Below are 20,503 nucleotides of genomic sequence, written 5' to 3'. Positions count from 1 at the left end.
CATACTCTTCCTTCAGCCGTACAACTAGGGCTTGGGCGATTTTGTGCTTGGAGGCATCTAAAATTCTGAATAAAATTAAGGGAGCATCGTGGGTGACAAGACAACTGAATGCCATAATCTTGTTGGCAACGGCTTTGCATTTGAGGAGAATCAAACCAATATATCAAGGCAGCCATTGAAATTCCAGGTTTTCTATCTATGGTCATTGTATTAGATAATCATTACTTCATTGCATCATTTGCTGTTATGATTATTTCATAAAGTACTTGGAGGTTGCATATGTTTAATGGAGATATAAGTTGCATATTCCACATTCATTGTAAAATTCAACATTGATCGGCCACTTAGCTTTCATGCCAACTGTTTGCTGAAATGACCATTGCTGTAGGTGCATGTTTTCAAGTAGAAAATCATATATGTGCATTGTAATTGATCATGAGGAGTCATTTAGGCATCTAGATGATAATTTATGCATTGAAGTGTTGATTCTCAAGCATTGGAAGCATTCTGGAAAAAAAAATTAAGAATATATCAGACTTATAACACAAACCAGCGAGCTGGAAGTTTGCATATGAATTGTTTGACGATATTCCTCGAGCTATAAACTGCAAGTTTATATCAGATTAGGCAAGGGATGTCTCATAGGATAAAATAAATGGCCAATTCCTTTGCCCGCAGCGGCAAATATTGGAGATTCTTCCCATTGACACTTGAAATTCGTCCTTTAAACCTACAATAATAAAGAAAAACACACTTCCCTCTGCCATGAACAACAGAAGAAATATTTGTTTGTGTTTGAAGGACATGATCCTTAATATTTGTGCTTAATGTTTTATTTCCTGTTTTCTTTTTATCTTTAAGGCTATGGCAGAACTTACAATTGGCACTTCGCCTTGAAATGGCACCTCAACATAACTTGTTTCAATTTTCTCTCTAGGCATGTTTCATATTGCATTTCCCACCCTTTGTAACTTAAGTGGGGCTTTTAACTGGCTCTATTACTGCAACAATGTATCTCAACTTAACTACTTTCATTTTTCCCTTTATGCATCTTTTCATATTGCATTCACCAACCTTTTTAATTTAAGCAGAACTTTTTGCTAGCTCCACCACCACAAAAACACACCTCTCCTTCCTTCATCCATACCTGACTCTCCTCTTCAAACTCTAATTCGGAGGATGCCAGATCCTTGCTCATTGATTGATTCCTCAAGTCAATGACGTACTTCCTCTCTTCACTCTGGACCGAGAGAGTGTTCCGCTTCCAATTGTGGTTTGCCTTCTTCTGCAACAGGATAATTATGAAGTCCAAGAAAAGTTCCCAATCATTACCTTTTGTGCCTCAAGTGTTCCCAATGGCTTAATGCCATGTTGCTCAACACCCATCAGGTGGAAGGTTGGCAGCCAAAGTATTGGCTTTCCAAGGCATTTCCAAGTTTCCTCTAGCTTCTAGACAAGGAATTGGAAGGATTTCCCCATTATTTCCATCTTGACAATGGTTGGCTTCCTCCCAATGCTCACTATTATCTTCACGTGGTAGTTTCACTATCGGTTCCTCTAATGACATACCTTGTTTCTAGCCAATTGTGTCTTCGCCAACTATATTAGTGATCGTCATTTTTAATTGTGGCATAATTTGTAGAAGGTATGTTACCTTAACAAGCATTGTTATTTGCAGCAAGGTTGCAAAACTCGCCAAAAACTCACAAAATTCACGAGAACTCGCGAGCCAATTTACCAGGCAAGCAACTCGCCCAATAACTCACCAACGAGTTTTTGTAACTCGTCGTGATCTTTGCTTGAAAAACTTGCAAGTAAATGCAAAAAATCGCGATATTTCCTTAAAAAATTAATTCAAATTCATTTAATTTAGTTTTTCGTGCTTCTACTTGAAAAACACGATTTTCATTGGTGGTGAAGTAGAAATGTTTCTAACTCCCCATCTTTCTCTTCAAATTAGACTCAATCTACCATCAAGAATATATACATGAAATATAACATTCAAGTATAAGTCACATTTCTTATACTTTAAGTTATATTTCATGTATATATTGTCAAGATGTTTGAGAGTGGTTTCAAATCTCTACGAGTTATAATGCAAATTCTAGGTTTTCGAAGATCTTATAAATTTTCAGACTTAGTCAAATTTCAATAATCAACAGGCTCCTATCAACATTCTCTCACTTTCTCTATCCCACTCTCTTTATCTCCCTTGAACTCTAGACCTATCTCTCCCTATCACTCTTCCTTTATCCCCTCTCTCTAGGTCTCTCTATCTCACTCTCCTCTCTACCCCAAGATCTAGACCTATTTCTCTACCCCTCTCTCTCTCTCTCTCTCATCTTCAGACCCCCACAGGGTGCTACCCTCAACCTGATTTTGGTGTTGCCCCCAAACTCCCATCAAAAGTTATTATTACACAACTTGCCAAAAATACTTTAAATGGGGCAACTTCTACATATGACATGGCTAGTGGAAGTGTCATTGTAACTCATTTAGGGTTGAACTTGTTTTTTGGTCTATGATATGCATTCAACTCTAATTTCGATTTATATATGATGGAAATTTACTAATATGCTCAACAAATTTAGTAATGTGTATATTTGAAGAATATTTTTTAAAATTTATGTATTTAAAATGTTCCATAAATTTGTCAAGCTATAGATTTTTTCCCAAGTTTTTGGTGACTCACGAGTTTTTAAAAATTTAAGGCCAGCCAAGTCATTGTCGAGTTCGAGTTTTTCAACTATGATTTGCAACACCTTTTGTACTATATTCTTTTCAAACTCTGACCGAAATGAAGTACTGGCAACTTCATTGGAGGCTCTTCTCTCATTCGTCATTGCTTGTTCTACATTGGCTTTGGCTTCTCGAAGTCTCTCATTCTCCATACGGGGATCTAGATATATTGCCTTTTTTGTTTGTAACCTGGTGATCGCCAAAACTTTCTCGTTTGATTCCTCCACAGCCAGCATATTCACCCCTTTCTGCTTCGGACAGTTGACATCTTCATGATTTCTGGGTCTACACCACTTGCATAACATGCCTGAGTTATTTTGACCACTTTGGCATTCTCAAGCGAAGTGATCCCATTCATTGCACTTCCAACATCGAATCATTAGTCTCCCTTTCGCATTGTATTGCATTCAACTTCTTGGGCCACTATTGTTATTATTATTATTGTAGCGGTTATTATTTTCTTGCTTGTTTCGGTATCCGCAAAACAATGCATTGGAATTGGCAGGTGATTTTGGTGGTGTGATCAATGGGGTTGCTTGTTCCCTTTGAGCAAAAGAGCATTTGTGTGCTTCTTGTTTTTAGGTTGTACAGGCATTCCTTGATAGAATGTCCTCGTACCTGATACATTGTCACATCCGCAAATTTTACTTAGCATTTCATTCCAATTCTGGAGACTTTACTTTTTTACTATCATAGTAAATCTAAGTTGTCAGTCTCGATTCGGATTCGAAATCGGGTTTGAGATTCAGGTTTTCGCAAATTCGTTCAAAAAAATTTTTGGGGTGGGTTCAGGTTCACTTTGGGTTCATTTGTACAAAAACATACAAAAAATAAAAAAATATATATGCAGCAGCAAATAAGTTCATAATACACCACTATCAACTATGCTAATAGTAAAGTAACATAGCAAAATACACCACCATATCATGTTCCAGTTCAAAAATAATAATGTCAACATTAACAATCAGCCATCATTGATCAAATATCATCATAAGTCATCAAACATATCATCATCCTCCTGCTGTGGCAAATTAGAAGCACCAACGCCGCCACTGGCAGCAATACTAGCAATCTCACCTTTTTGGCCTTTTTAGTGGTCTATTTTAGGGTTGGAGGGTCAAGTTGACCAAAATAGACAGGAAAAAAACATTTAAAAAGTCAAAAATGTGAGTCAAATGGTCAAATAGTTCCTGGGTTCTATTGCTGAAGCAAAATTCTCTACCAATTTGCCCCGGGTCCTTCAGGGCGAACCCATGGGCCAAACGCAAGACCCTGGGCGATTTGCAAAGGACCACATCCAAACCAGACTTTGTGCAAAACCGGACCAAGGCCCTCAAAATTTCTGAAAGAATCTAGCAACTTAGTAGTAAATGGTTGGCAAATGGCTATGAATATGAACATATGTTTGTTAACAACAAGATGAGATGTCGATTTATATTCTATTTTGATCTTGAAGTTGCAATGGCATAGTTTAAAAATGCATATTGAATGTATATCTATTTATGCATGATCAATTTTTGCTTATCTAACCCCAACGATGAATATGGTCTAATCATGTGTTTGAATTGACCAAGTGCTACCCAGGAGAAGCAGTCATCGAGCCAGCATCTCCAAAAGTTCCGGAAGAGTATCATCCAGGAGAGGAATATAGATGAGCGGGAAATTGTGTCGATGCCATCTTGGGTACTTTAGAGCACTGAACTGATATGGGATCGAGTAAGTACTTTAGTCGTTAGTTTTGGGTCTTAACCTTGTTTTGGTTTAAGTCATCATAGAACCCTAATACCGGTTTAGCGTCGAATCAAAATGTGTAGACTTGGGATCGTCAATGTTAGATTGTTCATTTTGTCGTCAAGTCATATCTACTTTAAGGGTGAATATGTCTATATATATGCGTAAAATAAGTACATTAGTAGTTATGTGAATATGTATTTATGAATGAGACTTTTCGATGCAAAGGAATATTCATAAACTTGATATTTTCATGCATACATGAGGATACGTAAAAGAATGCATGTATGTATGTATATGTATGTGTGTGTGTATGTATGTATATATGTATGTATGTATGTATGTATGTATGTATGTATATTTATTATGTAATCAAGGGCTAATATTTACAAAACAATAATTATTTTAATTATTAAAATTCATTGTTTGTGCTTAATGGTTATTAATTTGTAAATACATACATACATACATATATATATATATATATATATATAGATACTTTAGTTAATTTAAAATTAAATGAAATTTTTTATATTTTTGGATCGGTTTCTATTTTGTTTTATGGGGCTTTTTGACTAAGTCAACCAACCCCCACATGGTGGGAGACTTAGTCCACACCACGTGATGGGGGGGGCTAACCAACCCCAACATACTGGTGGGGTGCAATGGGCAAGGCCCACACCCCCCACGTAAGTGGTGGTGAGCTATTAAATGCTAACAACTTTTAAAGTGGTATATAAATGCAATACTTTGAATCAATTTCTGTTTTTAGGGAATTTCACGTGGAGTATAATATAAACCCACACACTCCCTATTTAATAGGGTGAAAATTAATCAGTATTAAATATTATTTTCCTTTTAAAGAACAATGACCCCTCATATTATGCATATTTGGTTAAGTTGGTTAATAAACCAATTTATGGAGGAATAATTATTAATTTTGGTTATGTCGTTTTTAATATTATAACCAATTTTTGTTTAATGGATAATTATGTGAATGAAGTCACCCTTTTTCTTGGAGGGAAAGGATGATTTCAAATGGAGAGATTTTCTCCCAAGGAAGGCTATAAATAGAGTAGCCATGGGCTTTTTAAGGGTCTTTTTGGGGGGAAGTTTTTTTTATCATTGTGCTTTTGTTTAAGAATTGTCTTGTTCTCAAGAAGTCTTGAAAGGGGAGAAGTTTATTTTCTCACCTTTAAAAGAATAGTTAGGAAAGAATTTCTCCACGTCTTAGTAATGGATTAAGGCGAGGATAGGCTTGGAGGAGGAGAGTTAGAGGAAGGACTCGAAACCTCACAATCTTCTACCCTCAACATTCTCCAAAAGCAATCAAGCACATTTTAAGTTTTTGTTAGATAGCTTCTTAATCATGTGCTTGTAATGTCTTTCTTTGGAAATGTGAATTTAGGAGTGTTTCTCTATGTAGAGCTCAAGATATGAAAGACCTAATATATTCTTAAGATTAAGGAAAGGGAAATGGAGAATTTACTTTATAATGCTGTGAATTTCTTATTCTATTCTTTATGTATTTTCATTTTTAGAATGTGACTGCAATATATATATATATATATATACACACGAGTATGATAGTGAAAGTCTTTAATTGAACATAGATGGACTAAAGGTAGTAACTCTATACTTCCAAGTTCCAATTGCGAAGGGAAGAGTCCATAACTATAATGTGTTCACGTAAGCAAAACTCTTTTATGCAATTGGTCTTCCTATTTTTATTTACCAAACCCTAGGAAGTGAGAGTAGTCTCCAAGTCGAGTAAGAGGTGGATGAAAAAAGACTTCCTTTATGAAACTTTGGCCAAAGTGTCGTATTAGTCACTACATACAACAACTCAGGTTCACAAGCGTAGCCAAAACATAGATCATTCCAAATTGGTCATAGTTTATTAGAAGAAAGTCTATAGTAGTATGGTCAAATTGAGATATGTGTTACACGACACCAATAATCAAACAGAACCACATAGGTCCCTTTGTCTATACTCCTCGTGAACGGTAGGGCCACTTCCAATAGGAAGGTGTGCAGTGGACCGTCAGTTTGTGGTTGGAGGTGTAGCCCTCGGATGATGCTCTCCCTCCTGCAATTGACTAGCCGAGGCTTGCAAAATAGATACAGAACTCTCCTAGTGGTATAACTAGTAAAACTCATTTATGTCATGATTTGTTTTATGATACATTATGCAATGTGAAATGAAGAAAGATTTCCTTCATCACGTTATTTAAACAAGTATTGTTAAAGTAAATTTTTACTTGAATATCTATTTATGTTCATGCAAGAAAAAAAAAGTTATGCTTTTATTGCACTTATGAAATTTATCGTGTAAAAGTATATATATATATATATAAACAATTTCTTTGAACAAGTTGCTTTTGTGTGACCATCTACTTTACAATCAGTTCACCACATTTCTTTGTTTTCCTTGGGACTCTCTTTCTTGGCCTTCAATTCCTTCATCGTATGCAACATGTCCCATCTCAAGGCTTGTGTTGTCTTTGACTCCTCATCATTGTTGGTGTCCTATGTACTCTCATTGTCACTTGCTTTCTTCTTTCCCTGTGAAGTTTTATTTTCACTTTCAATGTCCATTGCCTAATTGTAAGCATTGGCGTACGAGGGCATAGATACTACCTTCATTTTTTTCCTTAAAAAGGGAACTAGTCCCTCGATGAACCACCGTTTCTTCAACCCACTGACTAGTTGGTTCTCCATCTTACCCAACAACTTCTCGAGCCTATGATTATAAGCTCGCACATTCTCATGCTTCCCCTATTTTGTGTTATAAATTTCAGCAACAATCTCATTACCATCCCATAGGAAATTAAATTCTTCTTGGAATGTCTTCTTCAACCTTCCCAAGATTTGGACTGTTCATCTTCCAATTCAGAGAACCAATCGATGGCTATTCCTCGTAGCATTGCAGGAAATGACCTTAACCAATAGTCTTTATCAATCTAAACACTTCCCAACCAGATAGTTTCGCATGTATTACAATGCCTTACGAGATCCTCTAATCCATTCATGTGAACTTGGGGAGTTTTTGCCTATCAACACTTGGACTCGCTTGAAAGGTCACTATCATTCTTGAACGGTATGTATCGTGAGCCCAAGACCTAATTAAATTGTTTTGCCCTCAACATTCTGGTGCTACACTTGCACTCTCGGCCACATTCGATCCCTCTACACGTCCACCGTCAGCATCCTTTGCACCTTGGTTACCTACCTTGTTTCTCAACTCCATCCTCCCCGGGGTCTTTGGCTCAAGTCCCCCTATTCTCGGTTCCTCTACTATAGATAGGTTCTCGATGTGGTGTAGGTTAGTCTCAAATATTTTGGCAACCTCATTCTCGAGGTACCTTCCTTCATCCTCTTCGTCGCATACCGACTGTACAGACAAGTTACTTTATACAGACTCAGTCCCGATCTCCTCTTCGTCCAATATTGATTGTTAGGAGTGGTTGTTTGCTTGGTCGGCAAGATCTTCATTTACTTCATCAGGGAGTGGTAGGTTTTTGGCAATTTCTTCCCACTAACTTCACATACGACGTGTTGTGCCTTCTTCACTGGACAGTTTTTGTCTCTCCCGTCTACAACTTTGACTAACACTTCTACTTTTGCTACTTGGTGGACTTTGTGATTCCTCAACAATTCTCTATAACCGGCATCATCGTTCACTGTTCTCCTTAAGCCAAAGAGATCTTCTCACTAATCCCTCTCCCTCCTCTTGACTTGTTTGGTTGTAGGGGTATTAATTGTCGAGCGTGTGACATCTACTTGTATCATGCTCTTCTTCCTCCCTCTAGTTCCTTTCCTCATACAGTTGTAGTAACTGCTGTCAACATTCCTCTCAATCCCTTTCCTCTCGAAGATCTTAAAGGGCAATAAAGTTACGTGACAACCACCTCAGTAGTCTTCGGAGGAGATTGTTGACCGCGTCATTCACTATCAAGTTATCTCAGATGGCGCTCAAGGACCTCTCTCTGGAGAGCCTCCCTTCAAACATACCAATTGAAGGATGCTTCCCACAAGTATAACAAGTCTTGCGTCAATTAATCCTCAACTGTGTTTTCCTCTTCCTCGGATATTTCTAGTTCTTCAATCGATCAACCCCTTACATCGCCATACTACCTCTATGTGGCTAAGATCTCCAAGCTTCATATCGGCAATAGTACCAAAATGTTTATTCTCGTAGGGTAATTGCTATTCAATATACACATTATATGGAACTATCATTTGCAGAACATAGGATAACAAAGTATCACAATGCCAAGTACAATAGAGTTTGAGAAACATATCACTCATTACCATATGAAATGTGTACAATCAGAATTTGGTTCCTGACACAACAAAATGAGTACAATAAATACTATCCTATGGTTGGTTAAGATTACCAACCGCCAAGAACTGCCAAACCAACTACCTTTCAGGAACAAATGACAACATTGCATAACATAGCCGACTAATATTTACACAATTAACACTTTGGTTAACACAATATTTATTTACAAACACTTGGCATAAACTGCCAACTACAACAGAGTTGGGTATTTGCCAAGATAAATTAATTGAAGTTTGCTTGACGAATAACTTTTAAAAAAGAATATGTGATTTTGTCAGTGTTGTAAGGGTGAAAATATCAAAAAAATATTATTTTGTTGTCACTGGGCATAAATACCCATTGATACCATATTGAGCCCTAGTAAGAGGTTGTACTTCTGCTTAAGTAACAAAAGAGGGCAAATATTATTAATTAAAGGCTTTAACTCTTTATTCCATACTTGTGAGGTGGTTGTACCACCATCCAAAGGCAAGGTCGTAGCAAATCTTGGAATCATATTATAATCCTAGCGTAGCATAAGACATGGAAAAAGGCTGCCATAGCTTATTAAACTGAATAGCATCAAATCTAAGAGCTGCCATTCTATGCCATATCATTTTAATACTCTCCATATGTGAACCGTACATTCAAATAAATATTCAAAGTGGGGTCGATTAAAATTGTTAAAGGTTTAAGAGCTTTAATTTAATTCCAACATAGCCTTATTATGGCTTTCCAAAACAAATTGCTGCTCTTATATGCTGCTGTAAGGACTTGTGAAAGGAGATGGAGTCTTCATGAGGGAGTCAATTCACCTTTGACAGACATTTGTTAATACTATTTCTAGTCACCTCAGTTTGGAGAGTGAGATAATTATTTTTAAAGGTGTTTGCTGCTCACAGAGACTCACGGGTTGCAAGGGGCTATTTTTCAGGCTTGGACGATTAATATTGTTGCTGTTTAATGAAGTTTTCAATCAAATTTTGAACTCTGATGCTCCTCTGGAAGTTTTGACTGTCATGTCCCCTTTCTAGAGTGGACATCAAAGACGGAGGAGTTGGCCTATCATTGGAGTCTCGTAGGCTAGCAGAGGTTGATTGGGACTCATTCAGTGCATATAGTGACTGGATTTTGGCTTTACAGGCAGTTTGGAGCCAGTTTAGAGCAGTTCCTAGATTTTAGGGGATACCCCTAAATTTTAGGAGGTCGTGACAATTGCCAGTCGTGAGGTTATTCATGACCTTTCAGATGGTTTCATTTTCAGGAGATTTGGGTGTGTTTCCTAGTTTCTACGAGCATCCCTAGATTTTAGGGATGAGACTGCCAGTTGATCCATGATTTCCGACATCAGTCACAGACAAGTGACAGGTTCAGTTTCAGGCTTTTGGTGTGTTTCGAGCTTTCTGTAGCTATTTGGGTTATATTTTTAATATATTTAAATATTTCCTAAGTTAGCGTTTTAATATTTTAAATAAGGCTATGTCTCTAGCCATTTTGGAGTAATAAGGGGTTTTTGGCTTCATCTGGATTTGTATGCCCATGTGTTATAGCTCATTGGAAAGGTTTTGAACTTTTCTAAATGATTTTCACTTGCCAGGGTCCTTTTGGCGCTTGGACTTATTTTATATTGAAAAAGTGGTGTTTTTTCTATACTTGGGCGCCCAATATTGGGAAATATGACTTTATATTAAAGCGCACTTTTCATATATCTTTAGGGTTCGATTTGGAAGGAAAGAAATATAAGGAGAAGGAAACCTAATTTCTCATTATCTTTTACATATTGAAAACTTGTTTGGTGCGATATTGCTCTGGTAGAGCAATTCTTCAATCTGGGACGCAAACCCCATGATTGGTACAGGCTGGGACGTAGCCCTCAGCTATTGATTGGCAGTGGATTCTTTTGGCATTGGCATTATTGGTCAGAGTGTATCCGCTATTCCTTGTGGAGATTCAGATTGCTTGGTGAGGGTTTCAGCAGGGTGGTTGAATTTCCCAATTGGGGCGTGATTGTTTCAGCTTGATGCAGCAGGTACACTTTATGCTGGAAGTGGTGAAGACTTTCATTCAACCATAGCTGGTGTTCTTGGTTTGTGTTCATCATCTACCCTTTAGTTGGTGCCATTATTGGATGTAAGCACATCCCCAGTGCATAGGGAATAATCTGGATATTATAAATCAGAAATCTGCCTGGTACGATTTGTATCAATTGTGATTTAATTGAATGTTCTTACTTGTTTCAGCTTCCTTCCTTATTTGCTGTTCTTTATTCATTACTTGCTTATATATTCAAAAAATACAAAAAGAAACCAAACATTCTGCAACTTCTCTCTATTCTGTAAGACCATTAGCAAAATCATAGGAAAAATATAGTTTATTATTTTAAAAATTACAGCGGATCAGCAAGGGGATCCATCAGGGATCTTTCACTGACTTCTCCTGGTATCATTAGAGCTCAATATTGCAATTGAATTTGGCATCCTTGAAGAAGTCATATTGCTGGCGGCAATCTTTTAATGGCTGGATGTGAGGATCTACATGCTAAGAAAACACATCTGCAGGCGTGACAAAGGATGTAAGTTGCAGCAGTCATCAAAATCAATACTATTTATTATTCCCTGGTGTGCACAGGTCAGACTTGTACATTTTTATATTTTACAATGGTGGACAGCTAATAAAAACCCTTCATTGTTCCAATTTAGTCTTGAATAGAATAAAACATTTGATGTAATGTCTTGCCATTTTCTATGTAATTTGAATGCCATTGAGATTTAAACAGAAACTCTTCATAAAAAAGCTAAGTTGCCGATGGTGTGGCTAAATTCTTGGGTTTGGGCGCATTAGTACAAAAAACATGTAAAAATAAATTTGGTACTAACGAGCCCAAACCCCCCCAAAAAATACATCTTATAGGACTCATGGGAGAGGCAGGAGGAAATGGATACTTTCATCAGATCAAAATGCTAAATGAGAAGAGGTTAACCAGCCATCTTTGATACAAAAATACATTTTCAGTCATACTACCCGCAAACTATGCCTTCTAATTCTGTCTCCTTATCTATCATCTTCAGATTAGATAAATAATAGAACAAATCTAACCCTTCATAACAACCGAAGCAAAAGAACTTGTCTTCATAATGGATCCTTCCCCACCAAACCAAATCTCGAATCCAGTACAAACAGGACTCAGATTTGGCGGCTAGGCCAACGGATCCAATAACATAGCCTTCATGTCATAATTGCTTAGTTGAAGTTATAATTAATTGCTTAATGCCAATGGCCATAATGACAGTCAAAAAAATAGCAGCTGCTTGATTTCTACATATACACATGCATGCATGTAGATCACCCCATTATGTAGTTTATAACAAACAGAAATCCAGTAATTGATATTGGAAAGCTAAATGACTCAAATTTCAGGAGTATTGTTAGATAAGTCTTATGCATTGAAGACACATTTAAGTTATGCTTCACTCTGAATTTATTATTTTCCTATGTGATCCTCTTTGCTATTAGATTCCAAAACTATACAAACCCGAGAAAGACGCCCAGCATCCAGAGCTTGTTTGAACCTCTTTTGCAATGCCTCTGCAACAGCATTAACCTCTTTTTCTGGCACTGCAAAGCATACAGAATGCTCACTACTAGCCTGTACAGGTTTAAGAAAATTAGTACATCAACAACACCAGTGTACATAACTACATACAGAAATTATCCATGTCTGATACCTGGGAAATCATGATAACATTGGCACCAACATCTTTGACTGAACCAAAAATTGCACTTGCAGTACCAGGGACACCAGCCATGCCAGTTCTGCAGAATTACAAGTCAATCATTTCTCAACTGTGACAATTTCAAAAAGAATTTCCTCATCTTGCATCTTCAAAGGTATTGAACATCTACTGTCCACAAAGATTCCAACAATACTTTCTGCCATTCAAACAAATGAATACAAAAATCTAGGATGACTACATACCCTTCAACATTAACAAGTGATAAATTGTCAATGGTCGCAAAACCTCTTACAACTGAGTCTGGAACTGGCTGATGGTCCTCTGCCTCCTTAATATTAGGTTGACATATAGTTGTCCCCGGAGATGAACGATTGAAAACATTTCTTATGACAATAGGAATATTGTACTTCATAACTGGAATTATTGTCCGAGGATGCAAGACATTTGCACCAAAATATGACTGCAATTTCAAACAGTGCTTCAGAACACAAACTGCTATCCTAGGATCCCTTGTTATCAAAATAACATCTTGCACTGCGAAGAAGAAAACATGGCCTCATTTACTCAAAAGATATAGACTATAAGTTTACCATTTCCCATGCTTCCTGGTAGGATAGTGTCTTCAAAATAACAGCCTCACTCACTGCAGAATAACAAAATCACAATCCAGAATGCAGTTCATAGGAGCTGAAATAATGGATATAGATCGGTGATGTTCTCAAAAACTAGGTATAACAAGATTTATAGACATTATTAGGTACACCATGATTATGGTCTTTTTATGGTAGTGATTCTGAAGCATACCATAGTTTAGACTCCATATAAAAACAATTCAAAACAAACTACTACCTTTTCTAGGATCTGCACTGTATACACCATCGACATCTGTCCAAATCGTAACAAGTCCGGCTCTGAACAGGGCACCCATGATTGCAGCAGAGAAGTCACTGCCATCTCTCTTCAGTGTTGTTGGAAGATTATCTTTAGTACTAGCAATAAAACCTGTCGCAACAATGGTCTCAGCTGGAGTGCATGAATACCACTTGTTAAGCTTTTCCTCTGATGCCACATAGTCAGGGTCTACTTGGTTTGAAGTAGTTGGGTTGACAACAAGAACCTCCCTAGTGTCCATCCAGACACAAGGCAAACCCCGCTACAAAAGAAATCCCACTCTAATCAAAACTTTGTGTCACACAAACCAAGTAATAGATAACCATGTGTGTCTGTGTTGAGAGAATAAAAACCAAAATTTGTACTTTTATAAGATTGCCATCACACCTTTCGGATTGTCGCAGCCAGTATCTGTGCAGACCACAATTCACCGTGCCCAACAACATAATCCGAAAAGGATTCCGTAGCATGTCCAGCTGCATGCAATACACCATGTTAGAGACATGAGTGCAACATCTAAGGAAATGGCCAGAAACAATAAGATGCATGTGCTTTGATTAAACTAGTCCATATACATGACAATGGTCAAAATAAACATGGTGTACAATACTGCTGTATAAACAAAATTGGAAGGTCTGATTTGGGAAAAAAAGGATACACTGTACAAAGAAAAACATCTATAATTTGATCAAACATCATCAAAACACTAAAGACAAGCTTCTACAGATGAATGATGGCAAGCAAACAATATTGATCAAATGTCCAATCTACAGCAAAGTACAAAGTTCCAGAAACTACAGAAGAAATTCAAAATATTAAATATCGAAGTAATGTGTGGACAAAGGGCATTTGATGTTTCCAGCTGCTCATTTGAACGTGTATGGTAAACATATACCAAAAGGAGAAGAATTTCTGGAATTCTAAAGTAAATAAGAAAGTCAGATTTGGGTATGTTAGGGATATACATTTGTAACATTTAACATAAGTGAAATATCTTAATCGCTAGGCTGGCAAAGAAAGTCAGCTAGAACATGGGTTTGCACAGAAATGGAAGTTTCATATTTAAAAAAAAATGTCCAGATCAGATAAATAGCAAACCCAATTTGGTACATCTGAAAATTTTGGATGCTGAAAGATTTGGTAACAGTAATACAAAACAAAGGTCAATGAAATATGTTAGCAAGACAGAAAAATCCCACTCTCAATGAGAAAATCTACAGTCTTGCCACCTTTCCTCCAAATTATGCTGCTACCCAAATGTTTACTGATTTCTTATTGAATACTTAACAAATTCAATCGTCAACACAAGTGTAGAAGATGCTCATTAAAAAATCACTACATCTATATGAGAAGGCAGAGAAGTTACCAAAAAAAGATGACAAAAAAGTAGTGGTTCAGAAGAAATTTAAATGCAGGATGCAAGAATGTATAAGTTTTACTAAAAACTAAATATGATAAACTATTCATATAACAGCAGGTATAATTGAAATAGGCTCAACTTTGCACACTAAAACCATTATCCTTACAATCCTGGTCTATAGGTTCACTCCTTTCAAAACTGTACATCCAAGAGACAACCATTTAACAACATCCAAGAATGTATAAGTTGTCCTAAAACTAAAAGGAAGATAAAATATTCATATAGCTGTTAGAATAATATTATTCTATTAGTATTTAATGGTTAATAATGTATTTTAGGGGTAATATTAGCTTGATTAGATTGTTTCTAGTTCCGCACTCTATGAACGATTGTTTCATTAGGAAACATCATCTTTGTAATTGCTTATATATGTACATTCAATTCTTTCAATAAATTATGCAATCACCATAATCTTAATATGTTATCAAAGTGGGAAGACAAATAAAAAATCGTCAAAAAAATTTCAAAAATTTTGGAAGAAATTTTTGAAAAGTTTTTTCACTCAAATTGATTTTTTTTTTCGGGCTCATGTTTTTCGTGGCCCTTCTTCTGTGCATTTTTGTCTACATCGTGAAGTGTTTTTTTTAGTCTATAATTCACAATTTTATATCGCGTGAGACTGAACGTGTGCAACAATTTTTTTGTTAACTGCAACCTGTTCTGGGGTCAGCTCGGGCCCACACGATATATTTACTGCCTGCAACCCGTGTTCCTCTTCCTCTATGTTTGTCGTTCGACAACCTGCACCCACGCGACGTCTAAACCCTCCACGACGACACGCGATCTGTGTTTTATCTACACACATTTCCAGCAAAAATCACGACCCATTCTCTGTAAAAATTGCGATTTTTTGCTTGTGTTTTCTGGCAAGAGTTTCTATCCACGATTTTTCTGAAAATTGTGGTTTATTTTTCGTGGCTAGGGTTTCCTCTTCTCTACAGATTGTTCTCATGATTTTTTACCAAATTGTTTCGTTCTTCAACAAATTTCTGCAACCCTCCGTGTTTTTTCTACGACCAAAGCAGAAAACAAAAAATTCAAAAAAAGTTAAAAAAAATTGGGTTCTTTCGAAAATTTTCTGGGGTTTCATTAAAATTTTCTAGGTCTTCATCAAAATTTTCTGCATCCTCAGAAATCAGTACATTAGGATTTGTGCAAACAGATTTCTTTTTTCTGCCTCAAGATTTGTGCCTGCATTCTGCATTTGTTTTCTATGAATTGAGATCCGTGCTTCAGGTTTGTGCAATCAGCTTTTCACCTCTTCAGATTACCTCGTTTTTCATGCCTCAGAAAGCATGAAAGATGGTGTCTTTGACCAACATTATGTTGGAAAGCAGTCAGAAGTTTAATGGCAGAAATTATAGCCCCTGGAAGAAACGGATGTTGACAATCTTTGAATATCGTCGCCTTGATTAAATGGTGTTAGGCGGTAATTAGGCTAATAATTATATTTTGCTAAGTTATGTTTGTGTAATAAGACAACCTTTGGTTCCCGTAGGGGTGAGTCGACAGTTGTGACGGTTGGCATCTCCGCCAACTGCTGGGTGTTTTATATAAGTACAGAGTAAGGGAACCATGGGAGTTGTTGTTGTTGATGTGCTAGCTTTGGAATGCAATAAAAGAGAGCATTTTTTTGTCATATTGTTGTGATCATTACTTTTAATTAATGTTTTGAGTACAATCGTAGTTGCTGGTTATATGTTTTGTGTACATTTACTGTTTATTCCATGAACTTGAACAACTCACCGTAGGGAGTAAACATTTTGGCGTCGTTGCCTATTCGAATTTCGGAGATCAATATGGCGATAGGCGGTAACCACTAATGGGCCAACCATTTCAACAGCAGTTAATAGTCACTGAAGATGATACACACGAAGAGCCCACCCATGCGGAAGCTAGGGAGGATCAACTGACGGAGGATTTGGTGGAACTATGGGACGTTTCCGTCATCCAATATGTGCAGAGGGAAGCTCAGGAGAGAGCGGTCCCTGAGGGCTCGGTACGTGAGGAACTCACAGTAAATTCTGCCGTGTTTGATCTTTTGGGGAGCCTTCCTAGACTGCTGGCACGGAAACTCATTGAACGGGAAGAGCAGAGGGATGAAATCAGTTGGGAACATCATCAACAGCAAATCCTGCAGCAGCACGAAGAAAGAAGCCGTAGGGAAGAGGAAGAGAGGGATACGAGTAGACGTCGTACCCCTCGCAATTAATGCCCCTACGTCCCAACAAAGACCGATGACCTGACACCAACGGAGGAGTAGGCGAGGGGTCGGTACAAAGATCCCTACGTATCAGAGAACAAAACGAGCAGAGACGTCGGCTGAGGGAGATTGTTGAAGGCTTGGAGAGTCCGGAAAGGCAGAGCAAGAGTCAGAGCATGAGTCGGAGCCGCAGTCGGGAGAGGCACGTGGAACCAGTAGGTAGAGTTTGTCGGCAACCTAACACTGCCGGATGTAGCCGAGGACAATCTCGCCAACCAAGCCGCTCACTCGACGTCGAATGAAAAGTCCGAAACTCAGTTCAAGAGCAATCCGTTGGAGCACTCCGACCACGATGAAGGGGTTGTACGGGACCTACAGGGTGAGGTCGCCGAACTCTTTGAGAATAACCTGCACCGAATTGGAAATTTGTCCCTCGGGGAATACTCAAAAATAGGAGGGTCAGACCCAGAAACCCCGAGAAGGAGGGAGTATAGGAGTGAGGGTGACCAAAGTGCAGAGGACGCGGGTGGACGCGTAGAAGGCTCATGGACGAAGCAATATGGTATGATCCAATAGAACACGTACGGTACTTTCCAAGCATATAATACCTTCTAGGCGACACATAAAACCTTCCAGACGAAGACAATGGCACACACCCCAGAGAAACATAAGTTTCCAAGATTCATGGGAGAAGGGTCGGAGGACCCCATACAACACTGCAAGACATGTATAACCATCTGGGAGGCAAACGGCCAAGATGACCGAGATTACTGGTTGAAGGCATTTCCGACCACCCTTCGAGGGATAGCAATTGACTGGTACACAGACCTTGATGCCCAGCATAAAACATCATGGAACAATTTGAAGAAGGCCTTCCAGGAGGAATTCAAACTCCTACATGACTACAATGAAATTGTGGTGGAAATTTACAATACCAAACAAAGAAAAAGTGAAAGTGTCTGGGCTTATAACCGAAGGTTGAAGGAACTATTGAACAAAATGGAGAACCAGCCAACAAATGGGCTGAAGAAGAGATGGTTTGTCGAAGGGTTGGTACCATCCCTCAGGCGGAAGACGAAGGTGGTCCCTCTACCATCATATATGATGAAGCTTACAACCGAGCGATGGATATTGAAAGCGAGAGTAAAACATCGAAGGGGAAACGGAGGGCAAGTGATGATGACAGTACGAACGGAAGTAGCGACGGCGAGTCCAAAACCGTACAAGCTCTTTGAAAGGACATGTTGCGAACGATGGAGTTGAAGGCTGATAAAGAAAGTGGCAGAGACGGCAAAGAACTCTTGTGCACCAACTGCACGGCAGAAGGGCATACAAAGGGAACATGTTCAAAGAAAGCTTTTTGTGACATCTGTCAGGTACTGGGCCATTCCACGAAGGAATGCCCGTACAATTTAAAAACACAGCGCACACAAGTGCTCTATACTCAAGGCAAGCAAGCTACTCCACCAGCCACACCACCTAAACAATCAGCAAACTCGGAGGCTTCACCAGGAGGATACCACAATAATCGGCGTGGGAACAACCGTTCCAATAATAACACGCCAAGGAGCAAAATTCAGTACGATGCAAAAGGGCGGCCCATGATCCAATGTCGCAAATGTAATGAGTGGGGCCACTTTGCTCGGGAATGTTAGAACGGGAACAATGGTGGAGGTTTGTCGTGCAAATGGTGTGGTCCTGGAAACCATGAGGACACTGACTACTCGAAACAGAAGGGAGTAAATATGTTGGACGTGAAGGAGACAAACGAGGAGGTACTGGCAATCACAAGATTGCAAAGTAAGAAGGCAGTGTACCCCGATCCCTGTACGGAGAAGGAGACACTCCGAGAAGTAAAGGCCGATGTGGAACGCGCGATGGCAAAAGAATGTAGGGCCTCACAAAATACTGCTAGTACCCCACTCCAGTCAGAGTCCGAGAAAACTATCATCAAACAGATGTTGCAAACCACCATACCCGTACGCGTGTCTAACCTTCTGCAAACAATGCCACAATTGAAGTTAGCTCTTACAAACATAGTCGGTGACAACATTGCCAACTAGGAACACCGCCAGATGGCAACAAAACCATCTGGCGCAAACCCCATGGCGGCAACGGAATTACCTGGTACATCTACTACAAACCCCATGCTGCTTACCATAAGCATTGGTCAGAAGCCGGTTGTGGTCGAGATGGAGATAATGGGACAGAAATTGACGAACACCATTGTTGACGGCGGCTCCGGAGTGAACGTGTTACCCGAGGAGACATGCAGGGGTCTGAGCAAGCCAACTCTTTGGCCACCAACATTCCACCTGGTCGGTGCCGACCAGCATGGAATCAAGCCCTTAGGGACACTCGTAGCACAAAAAGTTGTTGTCGGTACCCAGCACTTTTTCCTTGACTTTGCGGTCATACCGCTGCAGAAGAAGGCCTATGACGCCCTTCTAGGAAGGGTTGGCTAATTATGGCAAAGGCGAACCACAACTGGAAGAAAAACACACTCTCCATCAAGAGTGAAGGTTGGAAGTACATGATCGACTTGAGGAATCAAGTCGTAAGCGAGGAATTGGCATCATCTAATTCGGACTCAAATGACTCGCACAATTGGGAATGGGGCTCAAAGAACGGCCGAAAAAGGATACAACCTGATGACGAGGGGGTTTTGGAACTGGAGGGATGCTTTGAGGATGAAACAAGTTCCCTCGTCGGGCTCTTCCATTGGCAAATGGAAGACTATGAAGTATTTCACCCTGATTACCACATGTTGCAGATCTGCAAGATTGGGGAATCAAGTGCAAGTACGGAAGATGCAACTTTTCCTCCAGAGTATGGGAAGTACCGTGACGAGGTAGCACGGGTGGATGATACACCCGTGCACTGGTTCGAACGAGACAAAGTCATCAAGTACGAGGAGTCCAACATGAAGAAAGTGAATTTGGGGAATGAGGCTGATACGAAGGTAATCCTGGTCGGGAACGATTGGAACCCCGCGCTGAAAGCGGCGTCTTGGAGTACAAGGATGTGTCCACGTGGACGTACAAGGACCTGAAACGGATACCCCCAGAATTGTGCGTACATAGAATACCTCTCGTACCAGGTGCCCAACCCATACGAAGGAGGCCATACAGAATGGATAAAAACTATAGTACAATGGAGAGGGAGGCACTTGGGATGGTGTACTCAGTGCAGAAATTTCGCCACTACCTTTTGGCAACACCATTCACCTTTTACATAGACCATCAAGCCCTGATGTACCTAGTGAACAAACCAATAATTCAAGGACAGGTAAGTCAATGGTTGCTACTGCTCCAAGAATTCACCTTTACAATCATTGTACGCCCTGGGAAGAGTCATGTCATAGCGGACCAACTATCAAGAATCAAATCCGGAGAGCCTGGGGAAGGAGTAAATGAGGATTTTCGCGATGCTCACTTGTTCCAAATAGCCATACTACC

At 39.1% G+C, this 20,503-nt stretch overlaps 1 protein-coding gene across 1 annotated transcript in view; it reads right to left on the bottom strand.

Moving 5' to 3' along the window:
• The window catches only part of LOC131031450 (bifunctional aspartokinase/homoserine dehydrogenase 1, chloroplastic), a 183,087-nt gene that overhangs the window by 94,664 nt on the left and 67,920 nt on the right, over positions 1 to 20,503 (bottom strand). Inside the window, exons 4-9 of the mRNA XM_057962568.2 lie at positions 13,810 to 13,898; positions 13,381 to 13,684; positions 13,122 to 13,174; positions 12,774 to 12,991; positions 12,523 to 12,610; positions 12,330 to 12,443 (exon numbers count right to left, since the gene is read on the bottom strand). Of these exons, the coding sequence (XP_057818551.2) occupies positions 12,330 to 12,443; positions 12,523 to 12,610; positions 12,774 to 12,991; positions 13,122 to 13,174; positions 13,381 to 13,684; positions 13,810 to 13,898 (866 nt within the window). The remainder of the gene's footprint in view (positions 1 to 12,329; positions 12,444 to 12,522; positions 12,611 to 12,773; positions 12,992 to 13,121; positions 13,175 to 13,380; positions 13,685 to 13,809; positions 13,899 to 20,503) is intronic.

Source organism: Cryptomeria japonica, chromosome 10 (assembly GCF_030272615.1).
Source record: "Cryptomeria japonica chromosome 10, Sugi_1.0, whole genome shotgun sequence".
Lineage (NCBI taxonomy): Eukaryota > Viridiplantae > Streptophyta > Pinopsida > Cupressales > Cupressaceae > Cryptomeria > Cryptomeria japonica.
The sequence above is the reverse complement of the archived record's forward strand: the minus strand, read 5'-3'. Positions and strand labels throughout refer to the sequence as shown.